We start from the raw sequence: 22,536 nt of genomic DNA, 5'->3' as shown, positions 1-22,536 counted from the left end.
TTTGGTTTGTTCTGGTTTTCTGTGCTGCACCTAAACATTAGCTTTGATCAGCTGACTCCTAAATTTAGTCTGTAAATTGGATGGACTGAATTTATATATTACTTTTTAATCTGCATCAGAAACTCAAAGTGCTTTACAGTTATGCCTCACACTTACCTATTCACACAGACACACACCAATGTCAGGGTGCTGCCACGCAAGGCGGTCAGGACACACCGGTGGAAAAGGTTATTCCTAGTTACTGAGATGACTAAAAGCATGTGGGAGAAGAACTTTACATCTGTCATCAAAACATTTGTTTAGCAATGTATTTTATTGAATGATAAAAATACAGTAAACAGATGTACAAAAACAACCTTGAAAAACAGAATAATGGGCGGAAAAGGCTAAACACACACACAGGACTGATCACGAGCTGCCACCCCAAAAAAGAAAAAAAAAACAGTGGCTCCTGCCACCGCATGACTAGCAGGCAGACAGGAAAGCAAGATTATCTGAGCAAGAGCAAGATTATCTCAATTTCACTGCATTTTCTCCAGATGAGAGCTTCTCGACATATTTGATCGGAGGCGTCCAGTGGTGACAACCTGTCGGAGGAGCCGCTAAGCGCATACTTAATTTTTCCCAGTTTCAAAAGAAACATGTCAGTCCTTAATTGAAGGTGGTGAGAACAACTTCTACAAAAGTAAAATTTTTTGGTGAACAAGCAAAGAGGTAAAGACTGTGACACTTGAGTCACTGTCACTTCAAAATAATCTACATCAGATTTGCTGTGGTGACCCCAAATGAAAATGAGGGAGCAGCCAAAGGGGCTTACTGTAGTTAACCCTGTTGATAATGTAGGCGTTTTATTAGCACTGACTCACAAATTGCTGCTCGTTCTTAGTGTTATTGATGGTACTGCTTAATTTATTTTCTATATCCGTTTACTCCAACCTGCACAGGGCACCAATCTGACAAAGGGCCACATATAGACAGACGAATTCATGCGCACAGCTACAGTTAATTTTGCACCAATTCACTGAACCTGCATGTCTTTGTAAGTGGGAGCAAGCCACATGAACATGAGGAGAACATGCAAACTCCACACAGAAAGGACCAGGTGGAAAGTGATCCCACAAACTTCTTGCTGTGAGGCAACAGTGCTAACCACTGATCCACCGTGCCGCGATGAGATTAGATTGTACTTTTACTTTGGAAAGTCTAACATTGTGTTAGAATTTGCAGCTAATTTTATGACTATCGTTCCCCACTAAAGTAAGATAAGATCAATGCAACTCTATATTACTACCAGAAACTAAATCATAAAGATTGGAATTGTTTTGTTCCAGCTGGAAACCATTATCCCAGTTCATTGGCAGAAAGAACTGCTAAACCAATGTGTGGAATAAAATATGAAAAGCGAAACATCAGTTGTGGAAGAAAGTTTTATGAGACCAAAATAAACCTTTACAAAGTGATGAAAGTCCAAAGTGTGGAAGGAGAAAACATACAGTTAATCTGTGAACCATGATGGAAGCTGAGTTACAGTTTGTCCTGGTATGACATGGAACATGCAAACAAATCTTTATTGATGCAATTTATGACGTAGTGCAGTGCAGGAACATTGTCAGAGAAATGCACCATACAAGACCATCCAAAACTCCAACACAATGAAGAATGTCATCAGGAGAAAAGTGTGAAGAGGACACTGAAGGGAGAAGCCACAGTCTAATAGGTGTATATATATATATATATATATATATATATATATATATATACAGTGAGGAAAATAAGTATTTGAACACCCTGTGATTTTGCAAGTTCTCCCAGTTAGAAATCATGGAGGGGTCTGAAATTTTCATCTTAGGTGCATGTCCACTGTGAGACACATAATCTAAAAAAAAAAAAAAAAAAATCCAGAAATCACAATGTATGATTTTTAATAATTTATTTGTATGTCACTGCTGCAAATACGTATTTGAACACCTACCAACCAGCAAGAATTCTGGCTCACACAGACCTGTTAATTTTTCTTTAAGAAGCCCTCTTATTCTGCACTCTTTACCTGTATTAATTGCACCTGTTTGAACTTGTTACCTGTATAAAAGACACCTGTTCACACACTCAATCACACTCCAACCTGTCCACCATAGCCAAGACCAAAGAGCTGTCTGAGGACACCAGGGACAAAACTGTAGACCTGCACAAGGCTGGGATGGACTACAGGACAACAGGCAAGCAGCTTGGTAGAAGACAACAACTGTTATGATTATTTATTAGAAAGTGGAAGAAACACAAGATGACTATCAATCTCCCTCGGTCTGGGATTCCATGCAAGATCTCACTTTGTGGGGTAAGGATGATTCTGATTCTGATTAAAATCCTGCAGGGCAGCAAGGTCCCCCTGCTCAAACCAGCACATGTCCAGGCCCATTTGAAGTTCACCAGTGACCATCTGGATGATCCAGAGGAGGCATGGGAGAAGGTCATGTGGTCAGATGAGACCAGAATAGACCTTTTTGGAATCAGCTCCACTTACCATGTTTAGAGGATGAGAACAACCCCAAGAAAACCATCCCAACTGTGAAGCATGGGTGTGGAAACATCATACTCTGGGGGTGCTCTTCTGCAAAGGGGACAGGACGACTGCACCGTATTGAAGGGAGGATGGATGGGGTCATGTATTGCGAGATTTTGGCAACAACCTCCTACCCTCAGTAAGAGCATTGAAGATGGGTCATGGCTGGGTCTTCCAGCATGACAATGACCCCAAACACACAGCCAGGGCAACTAAGGAGGGGCTCCGTAAGAAACATTTCAAGGTCCTGGAGTGGCCTGGCCAGTCTCCAGACCTGAACTCAATAGAAAATCTTTGGAGAGAGCTGAAACTCCAAACCTGAAAGATCTAGAGAAGATCTGTATGGAGAGATGATCAAAATCCCTGCTGCAGTGTGTGAAAACCTGGTGAAAAACTACAGGAAACATTTGACCTCTGTAATTGCAAACAAAGACTACTGTACCAAATATTAACATTGATTTTCACAGGTGTTCATATACTTATTTGCAGCAGTAACATACGAATAAATTATTAAAAAAAAATCATACATTGTGATTTCCAGATTTTTTTTTTAGGTTATGTCTCTCATTGTGGACATGCACCTACAATGAAAATTTCAGACCCCTCCATGATTTCTAAGTGGGAGAACTTGCAAAATCGCAGGGTGTTGGAATACTTATTTTCCTCACTGTATGTATGTACGTATGTACTGGGCATCATCCAGAAAGTATTCACAGCACTTCACTTTTTCCATATTGTCTTATGTTACAGCCTTATTACAAAATGGATGAAATTAATTTTTTCCTAAAAATTTTATTTTCAAACAATTTGCAAAAATTAAAAAACAAAACAAAACAAAAAACCCTTTTCATGGTGTCGTTATGGGGTGTTGTCAGTAGAATTTTGAGGGGAAAATGAATTAACTCCATTTTGGAATAAGGCTATAACATAAAATGTTGAAAAAGTTCTACTCACAACACGCCATAATTTTTTAAATTTTTTTCCCCAAGTTTCTCTCTCTCTCTCTCTCTCTCTCTCTCTATATATATATAGCAATTAAAATCTATCTTTCTGAAGTTCTGCCCATTCCTCTTTGCAGCACATCTGAAGCTCCATCAGGTTGGATGGGGAGCGCTGGTGCACAGCCATTTTCAGATCTCTCCAGAGATGTTCAATCGGATTCAGGTCTGGACTCTGGCTGGGCCACTCAAGGACATTCACAGAGTTGTCCTGAAGCCACTCCTTTGATATCTTGGCTGTGTGTTTAGGGTCATTGTCCTGCTGAAAAATGAACCGTCGCCCCAGTCTGAGGTCAAGTGTGCTCTGGAGCAGGTTTTCATCCAGGATGTCTCTGTACATTGTTGCATTCATCGTTGCCTCAATCCTGACCCCCACAGCATGATGCTGCCACCACCATGCTTCACTGTAGGGATGGTGCCTGGTTTCTTCCAAACATGATGCCTGGCATTCACACCAAACAGCTCAATCTTTGTCTCATCAGACCAGAGAATTTTGTTTCTCATTGTCTGAGAGGCCTTCAGGTGCCTTTTGGTAAACTCCAGGTGGGCTGCCATGTGCCTCTTACTGGGAGTGGTTTCCGTCTGGCCACTCTACTATGCAGGCCTGATTGGTGGATTTCTGCAGAGATGGTTGTCCTTCTGGAAGGTTCTCCTCTCTCCACAGAGGAATGCTGGAGCTCTGACACAGTGACCATCAGGTTCTTGGTCACCTCCCTGACTAAGGCCCTTCTCCCCTGATCACTCAGTTTAGACGGGTTGCCAGGAAGAGTCCTGGTGGATATGACCTTCCATTTACCGATGATGGAGGCCACTGTGCTCATTGGAACCTTCAAAGCAGCAGAAATATTTCTGTACCCTTCCCCAGATTTGTGCATTGAGACAATCCTGTCTCAGAGAATTTAACTTCATGCTTGGTTTGTGCTCAGACATGCACTGTCAACTGTGGGACCTTATATATAGACAGGTGTGTGTCTTTCCAAAGCATGTCCAGTTAACTTAATTTACCCCAGGTGGACTCCAGTTAAGCTGTAGAAACATCTCAAGGATGATCAGTGGAAACAAGATGCACCAGAGCTCAATTTTGAGCTTCATGGCAAAGGCTGTGAATACTTATTTTTGAATACTATTTCTTAGTAAATTAGCAAGAATCTCAAAAAGACGTTTTTCACATTGTCATTATGGGGTATTGTGTGCATAATTTTGAGGAGAAAAAAAATTAATTTCATCTGTTTTGGAATAAGACTGTAACATAAAAAAAGTGGAAAAAGTGAAGCGCTGTGAATACTTTCCAGATGCACCGTGCACGTGTGTTTCACTGATTAACTGATTTCACAGATTAACTGATTCCATCTGCTCAAAGTGATGTTAAGTGAAATCACCTGATGGAGTGTGTGGTTGTAAAGAAATCATGCACCCTCTTGGCCCTTTCTGGAAGCAGCTTGAGACCCGTGATATAGGCACTGAGTCTGTCCAAATATTTTTGGACTGGACGTTGGGTGGGAGCAATCTGGATATAAAATGCACTGTTCTTACACAACAAAAATATAAACGCAACACTTTTGGTTTTGCTCCCATTTTGTATGAGATGAACTCAAAGATCTAAAACTTTTTCCACATACACAATATCACCATTTCCCTCAAATATTGTTCACAAACCAGTCTAAATCTGTGATAGTGAGCACTTCTCCTTTGCTGAGATAATCCATCCCACCTCACAGGTGTGCCATATCAAGATGCTGATTAGACACCATGATTAGTGCACAGGTGTGCCTTAGACTGTCCACAGTAAAAGGCCACTCTGAAAGTTGCAGTTTTGTTTTATTGGGGCGGGATACCAGTCAGTATCTGGTGTGACCACCATTTGCCTCATACAGTGCAACACATCTCCTTCGCATAGAGTTGATCAGGTTGTCAATTGTGGCCTGTGGAATGTTGGTCCACTCCTCTTCAATGGTTGTGCGAAGTTGCTGGATATTGGCAGGAACTGGTACACGCTGTCGTATACGCCGGTCCAGAGCATCCCAAACATGCTCAATGGGTGACATGTCCGGTGAGTATGCCGGCCATGCAAGAACTGGGACATTTTCAGCTTCCAAGAATTGTGTACAGATCCTTGCAACATGGGGCCGTGCATTATCCTGCTGCAACATGAGGTGATGTTCTTGGATGTACGGCACAACAATGGGCCTCAGGATCTCGTCACGGTATCTCTGTGCATTCAAAATACCATCAATAAAATGCACCTGTGTTCTTCGTCCATAACAGACGCCTGCCCATACCATAACCCCACCGCCACCATGGGCCACTCGATCCACAACATTGACATCAGAAAACCGCTCACCCACACGACGCCACACACGCTGTCTGCCATCTGCCCTGGACAGTGTGAACCGGGATTCATCCGTGAAGAGAACACCTCTCCAACGTGCCAAACGCCAGCGAATGTGAGCATTTGCCCACTCAAGTCGGTTACGACGACGAACTGGAGTCAGGTCGAGACCCCGATGAGGACGACGAGCATGCAGATGAGCTTCCCTGAGATGGTTTCTGACAGTTTGTGCAGAAATTCTTTGGTTATGCAAACCGATTGTCTCAGCAGCTGTCCGAGTGGCTGGTCTCAGACGATCTTGGAGGTGAACATGCTGGATGTGGAGGTCCTGGGCTGGTGTGGTTACACGTGGTCTGCGGTTGTGAGGCTGGTTGGATGTACTGCCAAACGCTTTTGGAGACGGCTTAAGGTAGAGAAATGAACATTCAATACACGAGCAACAGCTCTGGTTGACATTCCTGCTGTCAGCATGCCAATTGCACGCTCCCTCAAATCTTGCGACATCTGTGGCATTGTGCTGTGTGATAAAACTGCACCTTTCAGAGTGGCCTTTTATTGTGGGCAGTCTAAGGCACACCTGTGCACTAATCATGATGTCTAATCAGCATCTTGATATGGCACACCTGTGAGGTGGGATGGATTATCTCAGCAAAGGAGAAGTGCTCACTATCACAGATTTAGACTGGTTTGTGAACAATATTTGAGGGAAATGGTGATATTGTGTATGTGGAAAAAGTTTTAGATCTTTGAGTTCATCTCATACAAAATGAGAGCAAAACCAAAAGTGTTGCGTTTATATTTTTGTTGAGTGTACATACATTATGTGTGTGGTGCATTACCTAAAAAAAATGAGGTCACACATACCTTACATATGTCTGTAATTAATCAAAGCACACAACGATCAATAAACATGTATACAGTGGAAACATGGAAAAATGATGCATGAGTGAGCTTAATGTGTGCAAATCTATTCTAAAAAAAGAAAAAAATCAAAGGTGTAAAGCGTGATACCTGTACTTTCCACTTTCTATGACTTTTCTTATGTTAAATTTGCCTTAAACTTGTCATTTTTTCCACATTGCAGGCATTAAAGTTATACCTCCATTAAAATTTCACTGAACTGACAAAACTTACTAAATTCCCAGCATTACAACATCAGTTTACTGTTGAAACATGTTGCTAAATTACAGCCCATTTTAATGAAGATAACATATTTATCTGGGAGGGAATTCCATAATAAATATTTTATTTACCTTTAAACGTCGTAATTCAGCCACATGGGGTGTGCAGCCAGTACATTCTGAGTGCCGGTCCCAAGCCCGGATAAATGAGGAGGGTTGCGTCAGGAAGGGCATCCGGCGCAAAACAAGCCAACCCAACTATGCAGACTAAGAATCGAATTCCCATACTGGATTGGTCGCGGCCCGGGTTAACAACGTCTGCCACCGGTGCTATTGCCCAACAGGGTGCCGGTGGAAATTGGGCTACTGCTGGGCGAAGACGACGAAGAAGAGGAGGAAAACGTTGCCACAAACAGTGGGAGAAGAAGAAAACTAGAAGGGTGGAAATGAGAGTGGGGACTTTGAATGTTGGTAGTATGACTGGTAAAAGGAGAGAGCTGGCCGATATGATGGAGAGGAGGAAGGCAGACATATTGTGTGTGCAAGAGACCAAGTGGAAGGGAAGTAAAAGGAGCATCGGCGGTGGGTACAAGTTGTTGTACCATGGTGAGGACAGGAAGAGAAATGGTGTTGGGGTCATTTTAAAGGAAGAGTATGTTAAAAAGTGCGTTGGAGGTTAAGCGAGTGTCTGACAGGGTGATGAGTGTGAAGTTGGAAATTGAAGGGGTGATGATGAATATCATCAGTGCATATGCCCCACAGGTAGGTTGTGAGATGAAGGAGAAAGAAAATTTCTGGAGTGAGTTAGATGAGGTGGTGGAGAGTGTGCCCAAGCATGAAAGAGTGGTGATAGGAGCAGACTTCAACGGGCATGTTGGTGAAGGGAACAGAGGTGATGAGGATTAATGGGTAGATATGGTATCAAGGATAGGAATGGGGAAGGACAGATGGTAGTTGATTTTGCAAAAAGGATGGAAATGGCTGTGGTGAATACCTACTTTAAGAAAAGGGAGGAGCACAGGGTAACATATAAGAGTGGAGGAAGGTGCACACAGGTGGACTACATTCTTTATAGGAGATGCAAGCTAAAAGAAATCACAGACTGTAAGGTGGTAGCAGGAGAGAGTGTCAATAGACAGCATAGGATGGTTGTTTGTAGGATGACTTTAGAGGTAAAGAAGAAGAAGAGAGTGAGAGCTCAACAAAGGTTAGGGTGGTAAAAGATGCACATGGTAATGTGCTGACAAGTGAGGAGTGTGTGCTGAGAAGGTGGAGGGAATATTTTGAAGAGCTGATGAATAAAGAAAATGAGCGAGAGAAAAGGCTGGATGATGTGGTGAGAGTAAATCAGGAAGTACAAGAGATTAGCAAGGAAGAAGTGAGGGCTGCTATGAAGAGGATGAAGAGTGGAAAGGCAATTGGTCCAGATGACATTCCAGTGGAGGCATGGAAATGTCCAGGAGAGATGGCAGTAAAGTTTGATTGTTTAATAAAATCTTGGAAAGTGAGAGGATGCCTGAGGAGTGGAGACGAAGTGTGCTGGTTCCTATGTTCAAGAACAAGGGTGATGTGCAGAGCTGCAGTAACTACAGAGGCATAAAGCTGATCAGCCACAGCATAAAGTTATGGGAAAGAGTAGTAGAAGCTAGGCTTAGAAAACAGGTGAAGATCTGTGAGCAGCAATATGGTTTCATGCCGAGAAAGAGCACTACAGATGCAATGTTTGCTCTGAGAATACTGTTGGAGAAGTACAGAGAAGGCCAGAAAGAGTTATACTGTGTGTTTGTGGACTTAGAAAAAGCTTATGATAGGGTGCCAAGAGAAGAGTTGTGGTATTGTATGAGGAAGTCTGGAGTGGCAGAGAAGTATGTTAGGGTAGTGCAGGACATGTACAAGAATAGTGTGACAGCGGTGAGATGCGCAATCGGAATGACAGACTCATTCAAGGTGGAGGTGGGATTACACCAAGGATCAGCTCTGAGTCCTTTCTTGTTTGCAGTGGTGATGGACAGGTTGACAGATGAGATCAGACAGGAGTCCCCATGGACTATGATGTTTGCAGATGACATTGTGATCTGTAGTGAGAGTAGAGAGCAAGTTGAGTCTAGTCTGGAGAAGTGGAGATATGCTTTGGAGAGAAGGAGAATGAAAGTCAGTAGAAACAAGACTGAGTACATGTGTGTGAATGAGGGGGAGCCCAGTGGAATAGTGCAGTTACAAGGAGTAGAAGTGGTGAGAGTAGATGAGTTTAAATATTTGGGGTCAACTGTTCAAAGTAATGGAGAGTGTGGTAAAGAGGAGAAGAAGAGAGTGCAGGCAGGGTGGAGTGGGTGGAGAAAGGTGGCAGGAGTGATTTGTGACCGAAGAATATCATCAAGAGTGAAGGGGAAAGTTTACAAAACAGTAGTGAGACCAGCTATGTTGTATGGTTTAGAGACGGTGGCACTAACAAAAAGGCAGGAGGCAGAACTGGAGGTGGCAGAGCTGAAAATGTTGAGGTTCTCTTTGGGAGTGACAAGAATGGACAAGATTAGGAATGACCATATCAGAGGGACAGCTCAGGTGAGACGGTTTGGAGACAAAGTCAGAGAGGCGAGATTGAGATGGTTTGGACATGTGCAGAGGAGGGACCCAGGGTATATAGGGAGAAGGATGCTGAGGATGGAGCCACCAGGCAGGAGGAGAAGAGGGAGGCCAAAGAGGAGGTTCATGGATGTGCTGAGAGAGGACATGCAGGTGGTTGGTGTGACAGAGAAAGATACAGAGGACAGGGTGAGATGGAAACGACTGATCTGCTGTGGCGACCCCTAACGGGAACAGCCGAAAGACACAGAAGATTTACCTTTAAACGTTGTCTACAGGAGTTAGTGCCTGTGCACGTCCACGAGCTTTTGAAATGACCAAAAGTTACCTTTGACCTCGGGTGATGCACGTACACGTAGTGTGCACGCTAACATCTGTAAGATCTCTTGTTAATCATGGTGTTACGTGGTTACAAAAAAAGCAATTTTTAGATTTAAAAGTGTTTATTTGTCACTAGCTTTAGCATAATACATGAGAAACATCAGATTTACACAGAAATGCAGCCGTTTCAGAGCATTTTCCGCCATGTTGGATTAGCAACCAGACAGCAGACTCTGATTGGCTGTCACAGTGTGCTTCCAAGCATCCCTCACGGAAGTCTGGGGACGCCTCCACGTGATCTATGACATCACTGTCATAGACTGTATGCATTGCTGTAAGTAATTCAAGACCGTCTGTTTTTGTTTTTTATCTTTTAATTTCCCCTTCAGGACAACATTTTTTTTGTTATCCTTTTTATTTTTTTCTAGATAATGCAAATTGTGATCACATTGGTAATATTATCAATCCTCAGTTTAAACGCTCATAAAAAAATTGTAGTGGTGCCATAGAAAATTCTTTTTATGCTTTAAATCTTAAAAAGCTCAGTGGTTTAATAGGTTTAATGTCTTTCTCCCCTGGATAGAAAAACCAGGGCTGTTGATATGCTGCTGCCAGAATTTTGACACAAAGTAGAAGGTTTGACCACATTACTCCCATTCTGGCATCCCTTCATTGGCTACCGGTTTCTGCCAGATTGGATTTTAAAGTTTTATTGTTGGTTTATAAAATTGTTCATGGACTGGCGCCTTCCTACTTGGCGGACTTGGTTAAGCCCTACGTACCTGCGAGGCCTTTGTGTTCGCAGGGCGCAGGGCTTCTGTGTGTTCCGAGGATGAACAAAAAGTCTGTGGGGTATACAGCCTTCTCCTACCGTGGTCCGGCTCTTTGGAATGATCTACCTGCTGTTATTCGGCAGTCTGACACGGTGGAGATTTTTAAATCAAGACTGAAGACCCACTTTTTTAGACTGTCTTATCATTAATTTTTTAATCTGTTTGTGTTTGCTTTGTAATTTCTTTTTATTCTACTGTGTTTTATCTTTTAACTGTGCTTTTCTTGCTTTTAATTTTCAATTTAGATTAATTTGTGTTGTTGTGAATTATGTGAAGCACCTTGGTGCGACTTTGTCGTGATTTGGCGCTATATAAATTAATAAATTAAATTAAATTAAATTGATAATATGCATCTCCCGATGATATGAATCACGACACTTGAGAAATGTGATTCTGTGCGAATTGCAATATGTTGTGATTGGATTGGTTTTTGTAAGATTAGACCGTGGAGAAACGTTAAATTATATACTTCTGCAGACTGTAATACATATATATATATATATATATATATATATATACACATATGCTGCCTTTTTTTTTTTTAGTTTTTCTTTTGTCCCAGGAGAACCAAACTATGTATTTGGTAATTGAATACGTGTGGTGATAAATCACATTTGCCATGGTACGTCATGCATGGAACTCTTTTTAACATCTTGGATTAATATTTGCTGTCCTTGAGTGAAAAGTGGAAACCATGACATTGAGCCACACTGATCAGAGCAGAATGTTGCGAAGTAGCTTCAAGGTGCTTGTACTTCTTGCTTCAGCGCTACAGGTGTTTAATTGTGAACCTTTAAACATGCAAGTACAGACTTGCTCCATCCTTAATTTTTGAACTCTTTGGCTGTTGCTCCTTTAAATAAATAATCATCAGTTCAGTCTGCCATTATTTTTTTCATGTGGCTGTTGAAAAAGTTGTCTCAGAACAGGTCTCCAACACATCGGCCCCTCTGCTGAATGAAAGTGCTACTACATTTTCACTTTGTTCTGACCAGTAATTGAATTTGAACTCTGGATTGGCGAAAACCCTTCTGCAGACCCCCAAATTACAGCCCTCTTGACACCCTGCCATTTTAAACATTTTTCTTTATTTGCCTATCACATGCCTGGAAGTTCCTCAGCATCTCACCATATCATTTAGGTCCTTCAGCCTTTTCTTTTTTTTCAGTAAATGCTTTTGGGGAGCATTAGCATGGCTAAAAACCTTCATGCAATTTACACACTAAATAGTCACTGACTGACCTCATGTGTTGTCAAGGTGCGTGCTGCCTCTGACTTTAGTGTTCCCAGATTCAATGTCGACTGAACATTTAGCATTTCCTGTTTCAGTGTTGACTTTCCATTGAATTCCCATGAGATATCCTCTATTCATGCGAGATCTACTACCTTTTTTTAAATTTTTATTTTCTTTTTTAAAATTGAGACAAATAAAAAGTTACACAAAAACCTTACAGAGGATAAACAACATAATGAAAAACACGTTAATATCCTCTGCTGTAGCTCCAGGAATTGTTCAACACTTGACATTTCCTGTTTCACTGTGCACTCAAAATTTGGCACTTCCTGTTTGGGACTCCCTGTGCCACGAGCGAGTTTGTGGTGCTTGCACGTTGCTTCGCTCGTATCAAGGCTTTTTTTCTCCTACCCAAAATAAAAATGCTTCATTTCTCTTGTGTAGTTTCCTTTGTACTGTATGTATGCCTCACAGGCTCTGAATGTGTCTCCATCAGTTCAGAGGTTGTCCTATTTTCATATTAGAAAAGAAAAAGAATTGCAGTGATCATATTGTGCAGTTGCCACTTTTGGACCAGAACCATTCGTCTATAAATTGACTTCAGATGATGATAGCACTTGCTGTTAAACCAGACCAGACTCTGGTGGTACAGGTGTCAGGACTAGCACAGTGTCATTGGTTTGACCTCCTCCACTCTGGCTCAAGGAGCAACACTGTCTCCTGGGCTCCACCTGCAGATGTTGGTTCAGCGTCCATCTCTGCCACCTCCTCTGGATTTCATTCCGCACCTGGACATAATTTTTTTTAATTCAAAATCTAATTATCAATATCAAAAGTGAACAGAAAAACAGGAAGGATAACTAGCGTGCTGCCCATGGGGATCCATGGGCTCTAGATGGGGTAGTGTTTATAAAATAGTTAGCTGACATTTTTCAACGGTGGTTATAAATTGTATGAAGTTTTTAGATGGAATGTGTGAGTCCAGAATGATTTTAGAACCTTTCACCTGAACAATGTTTTGAAGAAGAACTCAACCCTTAAATTTCCTGTTAATTACGCAGTTTTTTATGTTAATTTCTAAATACATTAAGACAATAAATTATTTAGGTTCTTGTTATCATATACTCAATATTGTCACTATTATTATTATTATTATTATTATTATTATTACAGTATTATCATCAGTATTATTATTATTATTTCAATTTTGTCCATTGCTTTTTAAATGAACCACAAAGGAAATAAGTGTTTTCTCTTTCTTATGTCATCCATGTATTTTTTTTATGTATTTACAGTTATATTATGTACTTACATTGAACTTACTAAATAACAATCACGTACACCCACTTTTAATATAGATGATTTACTGCCCACTGCTGGATTGCTGTATGAGTCCAAAATGTAAGTATTAATGTCCATTGTTCAGTGTTGTTAGCTAATATATGTAGCTTCTCTAAAAATATTAATCCTATCAACGTTCAGTTTTAGCATGTTCATCCTTGACCTAAAATACATAAGCATACCAAATGACTGTAGTTTGTGCATGATGAAAATTGCACACATACATGCACACACACACACACACACACACACACACACACACACACACACACACACACACACACACACACACACACACACACACACACACACACACACACACACACACACACACACACACACACACACACCCCTTGTCTTTCCTGCAATCTGCTGTAAGCAGGTGCTTTTAATTTGACAAACAGATGGCAACTGAAGACATTAAAAACAACTGGGCAGTGCAGTCTCATTTGAGGGCAGGTGCTAAAGGGGTAAAATATGACGCATATGACGTAATTTCTCTACTTCCAGGGACAGAAACATGGCACTTTGTCTGAGTTTTTGGGCAAATTACATACAAACAAAGTGAAAATGCAAAGAAAAAGTGATGATGCGTGGAAAGTGGACATGTGTTGCGATTTGTTTATGACCCGGAGCACAAACATGTTGAGGCGGTTGTGTAGGCGAAGTAACACAGCTACTCTAGGTAGCTGTGTAGGCTAGGCTAACACTTACTGACACGACTGCTCCCATTTGCCTAGTCCTCCCTTATCCACTGGGAACCGGAAAAAAATGTGCTTTTCTCAGGCGGAATGTGGGAGTGTCAGCACAAACCATTCGGAGGATGGGGGTTTCAGCAGAAACCATTTTAAACTGGCACGTCTTAAACCGGCAGCTCTGCTAGGTGACAGCGAGAGTGCTTTTAAATTTAACCGAGCCGGACTGAATGGTTTGTGATGAAACTCCCTCAGTCTTTGCCGTGCTTGTGCCGGCTGTGCCCATATGCACATGCAGTCACGCTTTTAATATATAGATGATTTACCGCTCCTTGCTGGATTGGCGTGTGAGTCCAGAATGTAAATATCAGTGTCCATTGTTCAGTGTTGCTAGCTAATTTATGTAGCTTCTCTAAAAATATTAATCCTATAAACATTGTTTTGGTGCCATTCATCCTTGACCTAAAATACATAAGTATACCAAAGAGCAAATGTCAGCTCTACCCAGTTTATGTGTAATCAAAATTGTGTACACGCACTCACAGCTTTTTATCTTTTCTACAATCTGCTGTAAGCAGGTGCTTTTAATTTAGCAAACGGTGACATGGTGGAAGACATTAAAAGCAATACACCTTTCACTTATGGCACCAACATGACACTTAAGTTACTCATGGTAACAGCAACATAGCACTGACTAAACCAACTGAACTACAAAAACACAATAAATCAATAACACTAACAGCACTGTTAAACTAACATGAACCACAATAACAACATTTAAAATGTCAAAACCTCAAACTCCCATGGTGCATTGCAACACAATGTCCATTGTTTACTGGTTAGCTACAACAGCTAATTTCTCAAAAAATTAGTCCTGTCAACTTTCCATTTTTGTAGTGTTCATCATTAACCCAAAATACACAAGCATACCAAACAGCACATGTCAGCTCTTCCTGGTTTTTGTGTGATGAAAACCATACACACGCATACACACAGGGCACTTGGCTATTATAATACAGATGTATAAATGGACTGTCACACTTCACAATTTGGACCATGAGTAGGATCACGAGTGAAGTTGGAACGCATTGTGATTAACAATGTCACACAGGTTATTCCCCCAGCTAGTACCCGTTTACAGCAGAGTGGACTGCGGCAATGCAGTACTCCATCTAGGTCATTGAGGTCTGCTGAGCAAATGCTCCTTGATGTTCTGAGGACCAGATTAAAACACAGAGGAGATCAGGTCTTTGTAGCAGCTGCTCCTAAACTGTGGAACAAATTGCTCCTTCACATCTGGACCTCCCCAAAATTAGAGACTTTTTGTCATGACAATTGCTTGGTGACGAGGAAGATCTTCTCTTGATCGACTGCTGGACGGGATGGCCAATCTAGAGATGCCTGTGTGTTTGTTTAACATGGAAATGTCATTGCACGCTGACAGACACACAGTCCTTGACAGATCCTTAGCCTGGTCTGATGACTGGGAAATCCCAGATGATTAGGGTCTGAGGACTTGCTGCATCCGCCTTCAAAGTCATTTGGTGACAAGCCATCACCTCCTCTGCCTGATCTGTCATAGAGACTTTTAAAACCATTTGAAAACCCATTATTATTCTCAGGCTTTTCAACCAGACTAGTTGGGGCTTTTATTTGTGTTGTTTTATTCATTGTTCTCATCTTACCTATTTTTTTATGATATTCTACTGTTTTATGTTTTTATGTTGTTTTATTTTTATTTTATTCTTTCAGTTGTTGTTTTCAAATGTGCTGATATGTACAAGGGACAATTGAGATGTTTTCAGCCTGACCCAGAAAACATAGGGTGTGGGCCTCCATCTTTCACATTTTGAGAAACGAAGATGGAGAACCACATTCTACTTCTTCTGAGTCAGACTCAAAGCATCTCGATCACCCCTCGTAAATAAACTTGACACATACAGGTACCATGACTTTAAATCAAACCTGGGTCTCCATGTTGGTAGACCAACTATTTTTACAAGAGAACAAGAAGAGTGAACATCACCTTTTGAAAAATCAACTTCTTAATATGATAATTTGTTCTACAAGACTTGACGATTGTTGAGACATATATAGAAAGCTGTAACAACAATGGATCAGTAGCTAGCATGCTAACACTGAGGTATCAATGAGTACTTTAAAACCACACATGTATATTTTGAAATAAATTCTTACCTCTCCATTACGAAAACAGTACAAAACTGCAACAACAAAACCCTGAAATAGCAAATACAGAAACACAGATAACTGGTAGTATTTTGGCAAAATATCCTGAAAAGAAGAAAACAAGTTTGACACCATCAATGACAGTTTAAGGAGAAGCTGGAGCTGTAAAGATCGGTAGACCAAGCATCATCAAGGTATCGTCAAGCAAGCTCGGATTCGTCAACCTTTGCCCTTCCATATTTTATATGAATAATGTGTAATTGGTGTAACACAAAGTGAGCACTAAATAGCCTGTGTTGGTACATTTTCCATGCGTGGACTTTAAATGATCTATAGTATATTTAGCGTCAACAGAACTAAGACACAGGGTGTAAAGGGGTTGTGTTTAGTCATTTACAGTCAGGTCCAAAAATGAGAAAAATTTTATAATTGTGCCTATGTACACCACCACAGTGGAGCAGAAATCAAACAAACAATCAGAATGTGCTTCTACTGTAGTCTTTTAGCTTTAATTCAAGAGGTTTTAAAAAAAAAAAAAATGCATTAATCATTTAGGAATTATATTTCTATAGTCCTTTGTTGACCTTACAAAAGCCTTTGTCAAGTCGTCAGGGTTTAAGGAGAATTATGTCCAATTTTGGCTGCCCAGACAAATTCATCCTGATGGTACGTCAGTTCCATTCAGTGTTTCGCAGTTGCAAATCTCCCGCTGTCTGGCAGTCCATGACTCACGCGAGAGGTTGGTTTCAGCAGAGTTCCGGTATCAGGAGCTCAGCACTCACAGTGTAAACACATCTCATGAAGTATGGACAATAGGACAACAGAAGGGCACAGCAGAAGTCCATCACAGGTGCTACACCTCCTATAGATAACCCTCTCATCATCATCATAATCACCCGTGAACTCGTTAAATTAACGCTATCCACATCCTCGCTTTGCCATTGTTTACATGCACTGTGAGACAGCAGAACACTGCTGGCACCGCGGTGCATTCTGGGAAGTGCAGGCGGCCGCCAGGGGCACAATGGTCAATGCTGTAACACTGAATAATGGCATGAAGGCATGTGTCCTAGATGATAGTGAGGTATCAGATGCCTTCCCAGTCACCACTGGCATCAATCAAGGCCATGTGCTTTCTCCTACCTTGGTCAGCATGATTCTCACTGATGCCTTTCAGAACATCATCACAAGGATAAGACTCAGATACGAGTCAGATGGAAAGCTCTTCTATTTGAAAAGACTGCAGGCCATCACCAAAGTGGAGACTTCCAAAACACTTTGGTGATGGTCTGCAGTCTTTTCAAGCCAAAATGGAAATGGTGCACACCATGCTGATAAGAGCTCAGACCAGGTGGGCAGGTCATGTCCTCAGGATGTCTGATGATCGTATCCTAAAACAAGTTATTGTGTTAATCAGCCCAACTGCACCCAATGACCTGCCCTCCTAAGGCTGGCTTGAGCCATGGGCCAAGGTTGTTGTAGAAACAAAATGTTTCATAGGGCTGTTTTAGGAGACTCTACCACTGGGTTATGACCATAACTGCATACCAAGATCATAGGAATCCACAAACCCTTTCACCATAAAAGTTGGTGATTCTCGGACAGGTTGTTATAGTTACCGTAAAAAAGTACAACTACAGAACAACTAGAAAATCAGTAATACTGTACCTGAGTGGAGGCTAAAGCCAGCTCAACAAAGTTCCAGATTTTGTAGGATTTGACATTGACTTTGTGTGGAAGGAAAGCAAAGAGGATGTAGTGTAAACCAAAGAGGGACACCAGGAGAAATGTTGACTTCACGAGCTTCCTGTCATTAAAACAACAAAGCCAGTATGTCAATACCTGAACATAGCAAGCAACTTTTAAAAGTTTTCATTTGAGTTATGGAACTTTGCAAACTGTTTTATAAGATGGTCTTAGGGATGTTTAATACTTAGATTAAAATTTGGTCAATAATTGTGCTGTTTGGCAGAATACTGACCTGTAGTGGTTAAACTCACTGCCAGGCACGTCTTGTGCCCGAAGCTTTGCCAGCAGTATTCTTAAAATGCACAAGAAAAATAACAAGTTCACCTGTAACAAACATCCAGGAGACGGCTTTAGTAGATAATCTACTGCATTACATCATTTGGCAAATCTCCATCAAGATTTTGCACTTTATGACTGAAGCTGCAATCAAAAACGTAAAGTTCAAGATGTGACACAACCCAATAAACAGTGACACGAGTCATTGCTCACATACTTGATACAGATGGAGATTGAAAAGTTACATCCACCAGATGGCACTTGTGCATTGGCTTCATTTTTCATTTTTCAGCACTGGAGGTTACATTAAAACCCACTATGGTTGACACAGGCAATCAAGGTTGGGTAGGATTACTTTAAAATCTAATCCAAAAGTAATCAGATTACAAGTAATCCAAATGTATGTACATACATACATGTAATCCACATGTATTCTTTCAAAGTAATCCTACCCAACCTTGCAGGCAATGCAGCTGAGAATCTTGTGACATTAATGACCACTAGGCTATTCTGAGATCCCTCTGGTGGGCTCAAATGGAGATAATCAATGAATAAATAAAAATAAAAAATTCTATGTGTGGTGTCAGTTTAGGGCAACCCATGTTCCAGTGCTATTTCCGCCATGCGCATCATCATGACTGATGGCTGATTAAAGCATATCTGTGGTCCTTCTAAATACAACAAAGAAGTCATGATACTGCATTCACATGTTGGTGGTATGTAGCAGACAGTAAATCAAATGTTCCATTATTTCTGCTTGTCACACAAAAACTGCAAGACATATTATGGATGTGTATTATTGCTTCATGCCAGATACAAGAAAGTGGGTTGAAAAATACTCTTAACTTCACTCCTTTCCTGTATGCAAAGAGTTAGAAATTGTGTGTCATTACACAGATAAGTGTTTGCACCAACTTCCAATAAGTCAATCGTTTTCGACCACCTTCATTAGAGAAATGGAGATCTCAGGAGAGACTAATTGCACACACTCTGTCACATGAGAGGTCTCTACCTTGAACAGCTCTATTAAACAGTCTGAAGTACCTTTGAGGTGTGTCTAAAGCTGCATTGCAATTTTTCTGGATTATGCTTTTTCTGTATTAATATGTCCCTCAATGAGCTCTTCTTTCTACAATCACCAACCTCCAAACCAAAAGTAATGTGTACAATTTCCTACATGAACTGAGGGTCATTTGAGAGAATTTGTAGTTTTTTTTGTCTTCATGTTGTGAAATTGGTCATATTTGATGACTTTTCTGCCAAATGGATTTAATCCATCATCGAAATGTAATCAGCATGTGCACTGCAAAAACTTCTAAAATATGATGGGAGAGAAAGGAGTGAAAGCATAAAAACCGTAAAACCATATAAACCTGGTGTAACTCTATGATTGCATCATCAAAGCATGTTCTACATTTTCTTTCACACTTCTTCAAATTTCTACAGATTTATTCATGTCCAAGGCATCCAGAAGAAGTGATGTGTCCAGTCAAGCCTCCAGCATTGGCCAGAGGATGGCGGAGAAGCGGAATGGAGCAGTACCGGCGTACTAGTGGAAGTGAAGTAGTGGTAGCGGAGTTCGACTCTTGCAGGCATTTCAGCATGAATGTTGACAATTTTAAGCATGTTGAAAATTTTCCAGGACCACAACAAACATCACCATTGCTCAACTGATGTCGGCTTTAGCTCCTATGGAGTCTGGCAGACCTCACCGCCAGTCAACGTTAATCACTTTTTCACTCTTTGTTGGCAAATGCCAGGCTAATCATCAGAGGGTGAATGGACCATAAAAACAAATATATATGTAAGAAAAGTCGTTGAACGGTTAGTGTGGTACTGACCAAAATGAAGATCAGAACAGGAACTCTCAGAATCCACCAGATCCACTCGTTCGTCCTCGTCTCCCAACATCTTCAGATTGGGGAATTAACACAAATATGTCAGACAGACACTTTCTCAGGAGCTATATTAAAATGTGACAAACAGATAAGCATTTGTCCTACCCTTCATCTTCATAAACGTATCTGGCCCAACTCCAGCCAATTATAATAATCATCGGAGAACCTGACATAAAAGAGACAAATAAGATGTTTAAAAAATGTGTCCAAATCTACCACCTCAGCACTGTGGGCAACATTTATGGCTTGTAACGTTTTTATTTTTTTCCCCGAACAGATGGCTGTGACTGTACTCACTATGGATTTGGGACAATACTTAAACCAAGTAAGTAAACGTGTCACAACACCTACAAAATTCACTCACGCATCAATGCTCACATAGAACATCGCTTTGACAAATGACTATAAATGTGACTGGCTTAACTGATAATAAATGTTAAAAAGAGTTACAATTATTATGAAAACTATTATTTATGAAAAGTTCCACCAAGGAGGGTTGTTTTGTTACCAGGATAACTCAAAAATTTTTTCATGATGATCAGATTGGTCAAGGAAAACCAAAAACAAACAAGCAATTAAAAAAAAGCAAAAAAAACAAAACAAAAACAACAACAAACCAATACAGGCCCCAATTGGCTTCTGACCATTTGTCAAGATTTCAATACATTCCTCTAAATGTAATACACTGATCTTGAATCAATACAATTCTGAGATGTTTCAACCCAGATCAGTTTGGTTGAATGTCAGAGGCTGAAGTCGCACTCGTTTCAAATGTCAAAATCACAAGAACAATCCGTTCAACCAGGAAAAAAAAAAGCCCTACCTCATTATCAAGATACAAGCTTAATTTTAAAACACTCATTTGTTAGCAGTTGTGTTGATGAGTACACAACAACACAAATAAAGTCACCAGCGTTCAGTGAAACAAAATGTAAATGCAGTTCTGTACGTGAGCCTTGAAGCAGGCCACAGAATACAGTTATGGCGTATGATGGTGTTTGTTTGTATTATGTTGTAATTATTGTTATACTGCTTTCTTGGCCAGGTCCCTTTTATAAAAGAGATTTTAATCTCAATGAGACATTACCTGGTTAAATAACTATAACATGTATATTTGCCACCTCACATTTGAGGCAGGAACTTCAACTGTAACAAAGAAGTTCCATTGTAATGACCCCTGAGCAGAGAACCACACGTGAAAGTACAAAGTTCTTTTCAGTCTCAATGTTCAAAAAGCACAGGGTAATTAGTCCATATAGCAGCCCAATCTGTAATGGATAACTCACTAAAGAAGCGTCGTAAAACAGGAATTAGGTTAAAACACAGAAAGCAAGCAAACTAGGCAACATCCTTCAAAGGAGCAGGCTAAAAAATAAAACCAGGATCAGACAGCAAAAGTCAGAAACAGAAGACAAGAAAACACAAAGGATGCTTGGCATGACACACAGGACAATCTGGTATAGGAGAGATGGCGAGAGGCCTACAGGGCGCTGTTCAACTATGATCGACCACAATCCAAAAAAGTGTAAAATGGGATGAAATAACTTAATCCGGCTTGTCTCTTAATAAAGTGCAAACCTGGCAACCCTCCTGAAAATGAACGCAAGGATCTCGAGCTGTTCAACTTTGAACAAAAACTGCAACAAACGCTACTTCTGCTTCAAATTTTACCCAGATGGAGCACGATAGAAACAAGTTTCAAACCATAGTCACTTCGAATAAAAGAAATTTAAAGAAATTTTAACATGATTGAAGCCATCAAAACTTCGAAAAGACCCCTTTCCACTCTGGGCATGGTTACCCATGGTGCATTGTGCAATACCATTTTGTCAGGCAACCTGCTGCATACAAAAGCGAAAGCTGAGGCAGGAACATTCAAAATGTCTTAAAACACTGTCAACAAATCTGTTTCGATGCCCCATGCAACTCTACAGCAATTCTTTAGATCACGCAACATTTGCTCACAACAATTAGAAGCGAAAGGTGATTGATGACATCGGTCCTGGAGTTTGGAGAGTATTTTTTTTTTTATGACAAAAAATAATGTTTGGAAAGTGAGTTTTGCAGACAAAGAAAACCTGCTCCCTCTTGGCCCTTTCTGGAAGGTCTTTGGACACCACTGGCCTAAACCTATGTATGGATAAAGGAAGCAGAAAAATTCTTGCAAACCTACGTGACCACCGAGCGCCTCTGCATAGAGTGTTGCTAGAATCTGGGCAATAGTTTCTGGAGATAACCTTCGTTTGTCTTATCAGGTTGCAAAATTGGAGTTTAACACCCAGCACATATATACTGTACAGTTAGCTCTCAGGTGAAGGCTCCATGTGATTTTGCACAGTACTGTAGATTTTTAGTGGAGTGTTCTTTTTTCTCTTTTTCTTCTGAAATATTCCATGTTAAGAACACTATGG

The 22,536-nt window shown here is 40.7% G+C and overlaps 1 protein-coding gene across 1 annotated transcript in view; it reads right to left on the bottom strand.

Moving 5' to 3' along the window:
- Nucleotides 1-11,271: 11,271 nt before the first annotated feature.
- Nucleotides 11,272-22,536, bottom strand: part of LOC117525160 (secretin receptor) — an 88,255-nt gene continuing 76,990 nt past the window's right edge. The window contains exons 8-13 of the mRNA XM_034187009.1: nucleotides 20,231-20,291; nucleotides 20,069-20,138; nucleotides 18,184-18,275; nucleotides 17,871-18,009; nucleotides 16,212-16,253; nucleotides 11,272-12,767 (exon numbers count right to left, since the gene is read on the bottom strand). Of these exons, the coding sequence (XP_034042900.1) occupies nucleotides 12,603-12,767; nucleotides 16,212-16,253; nucleotides 17,871-18,009; nucleotides 18,184-18,275; nucleotides 20,069-20,138; nucleotides 20,231-20,291 (569 nt within the window). The 3' untranslated portion in view covers nucleotides 11,272-12,602. The remainder of the gene's footprint in view (nucleotides 12,768-16,211; nucleotides 16,254-17,870; nucleotides 18,010-18,183; nucleotides 18,276-20,068; nucleotides 20,139-20,230; nucleotides 20,292-22,536) is intronic.

Source organism: Thalassophryne amazonica, chromosome 14 (genome assembly GCF_902500255.1).
Source record: "Thalassophryne amazonica chromosome 14, fThaAma1.1, whole genome shotgun sequence".
Lineage (NCBI taxonomy): Eukaryota > Metazoa > Chordata > Actinopteri > Batrachoidiformes > Batrachoididae > Thalassophryne > Thalassophryne amazonica.
The sequence above is the reverse complement of the archived record's forward strand: the minus strand, read 5'-3'. Positions and strand labels throughout refer to the sequence as shown.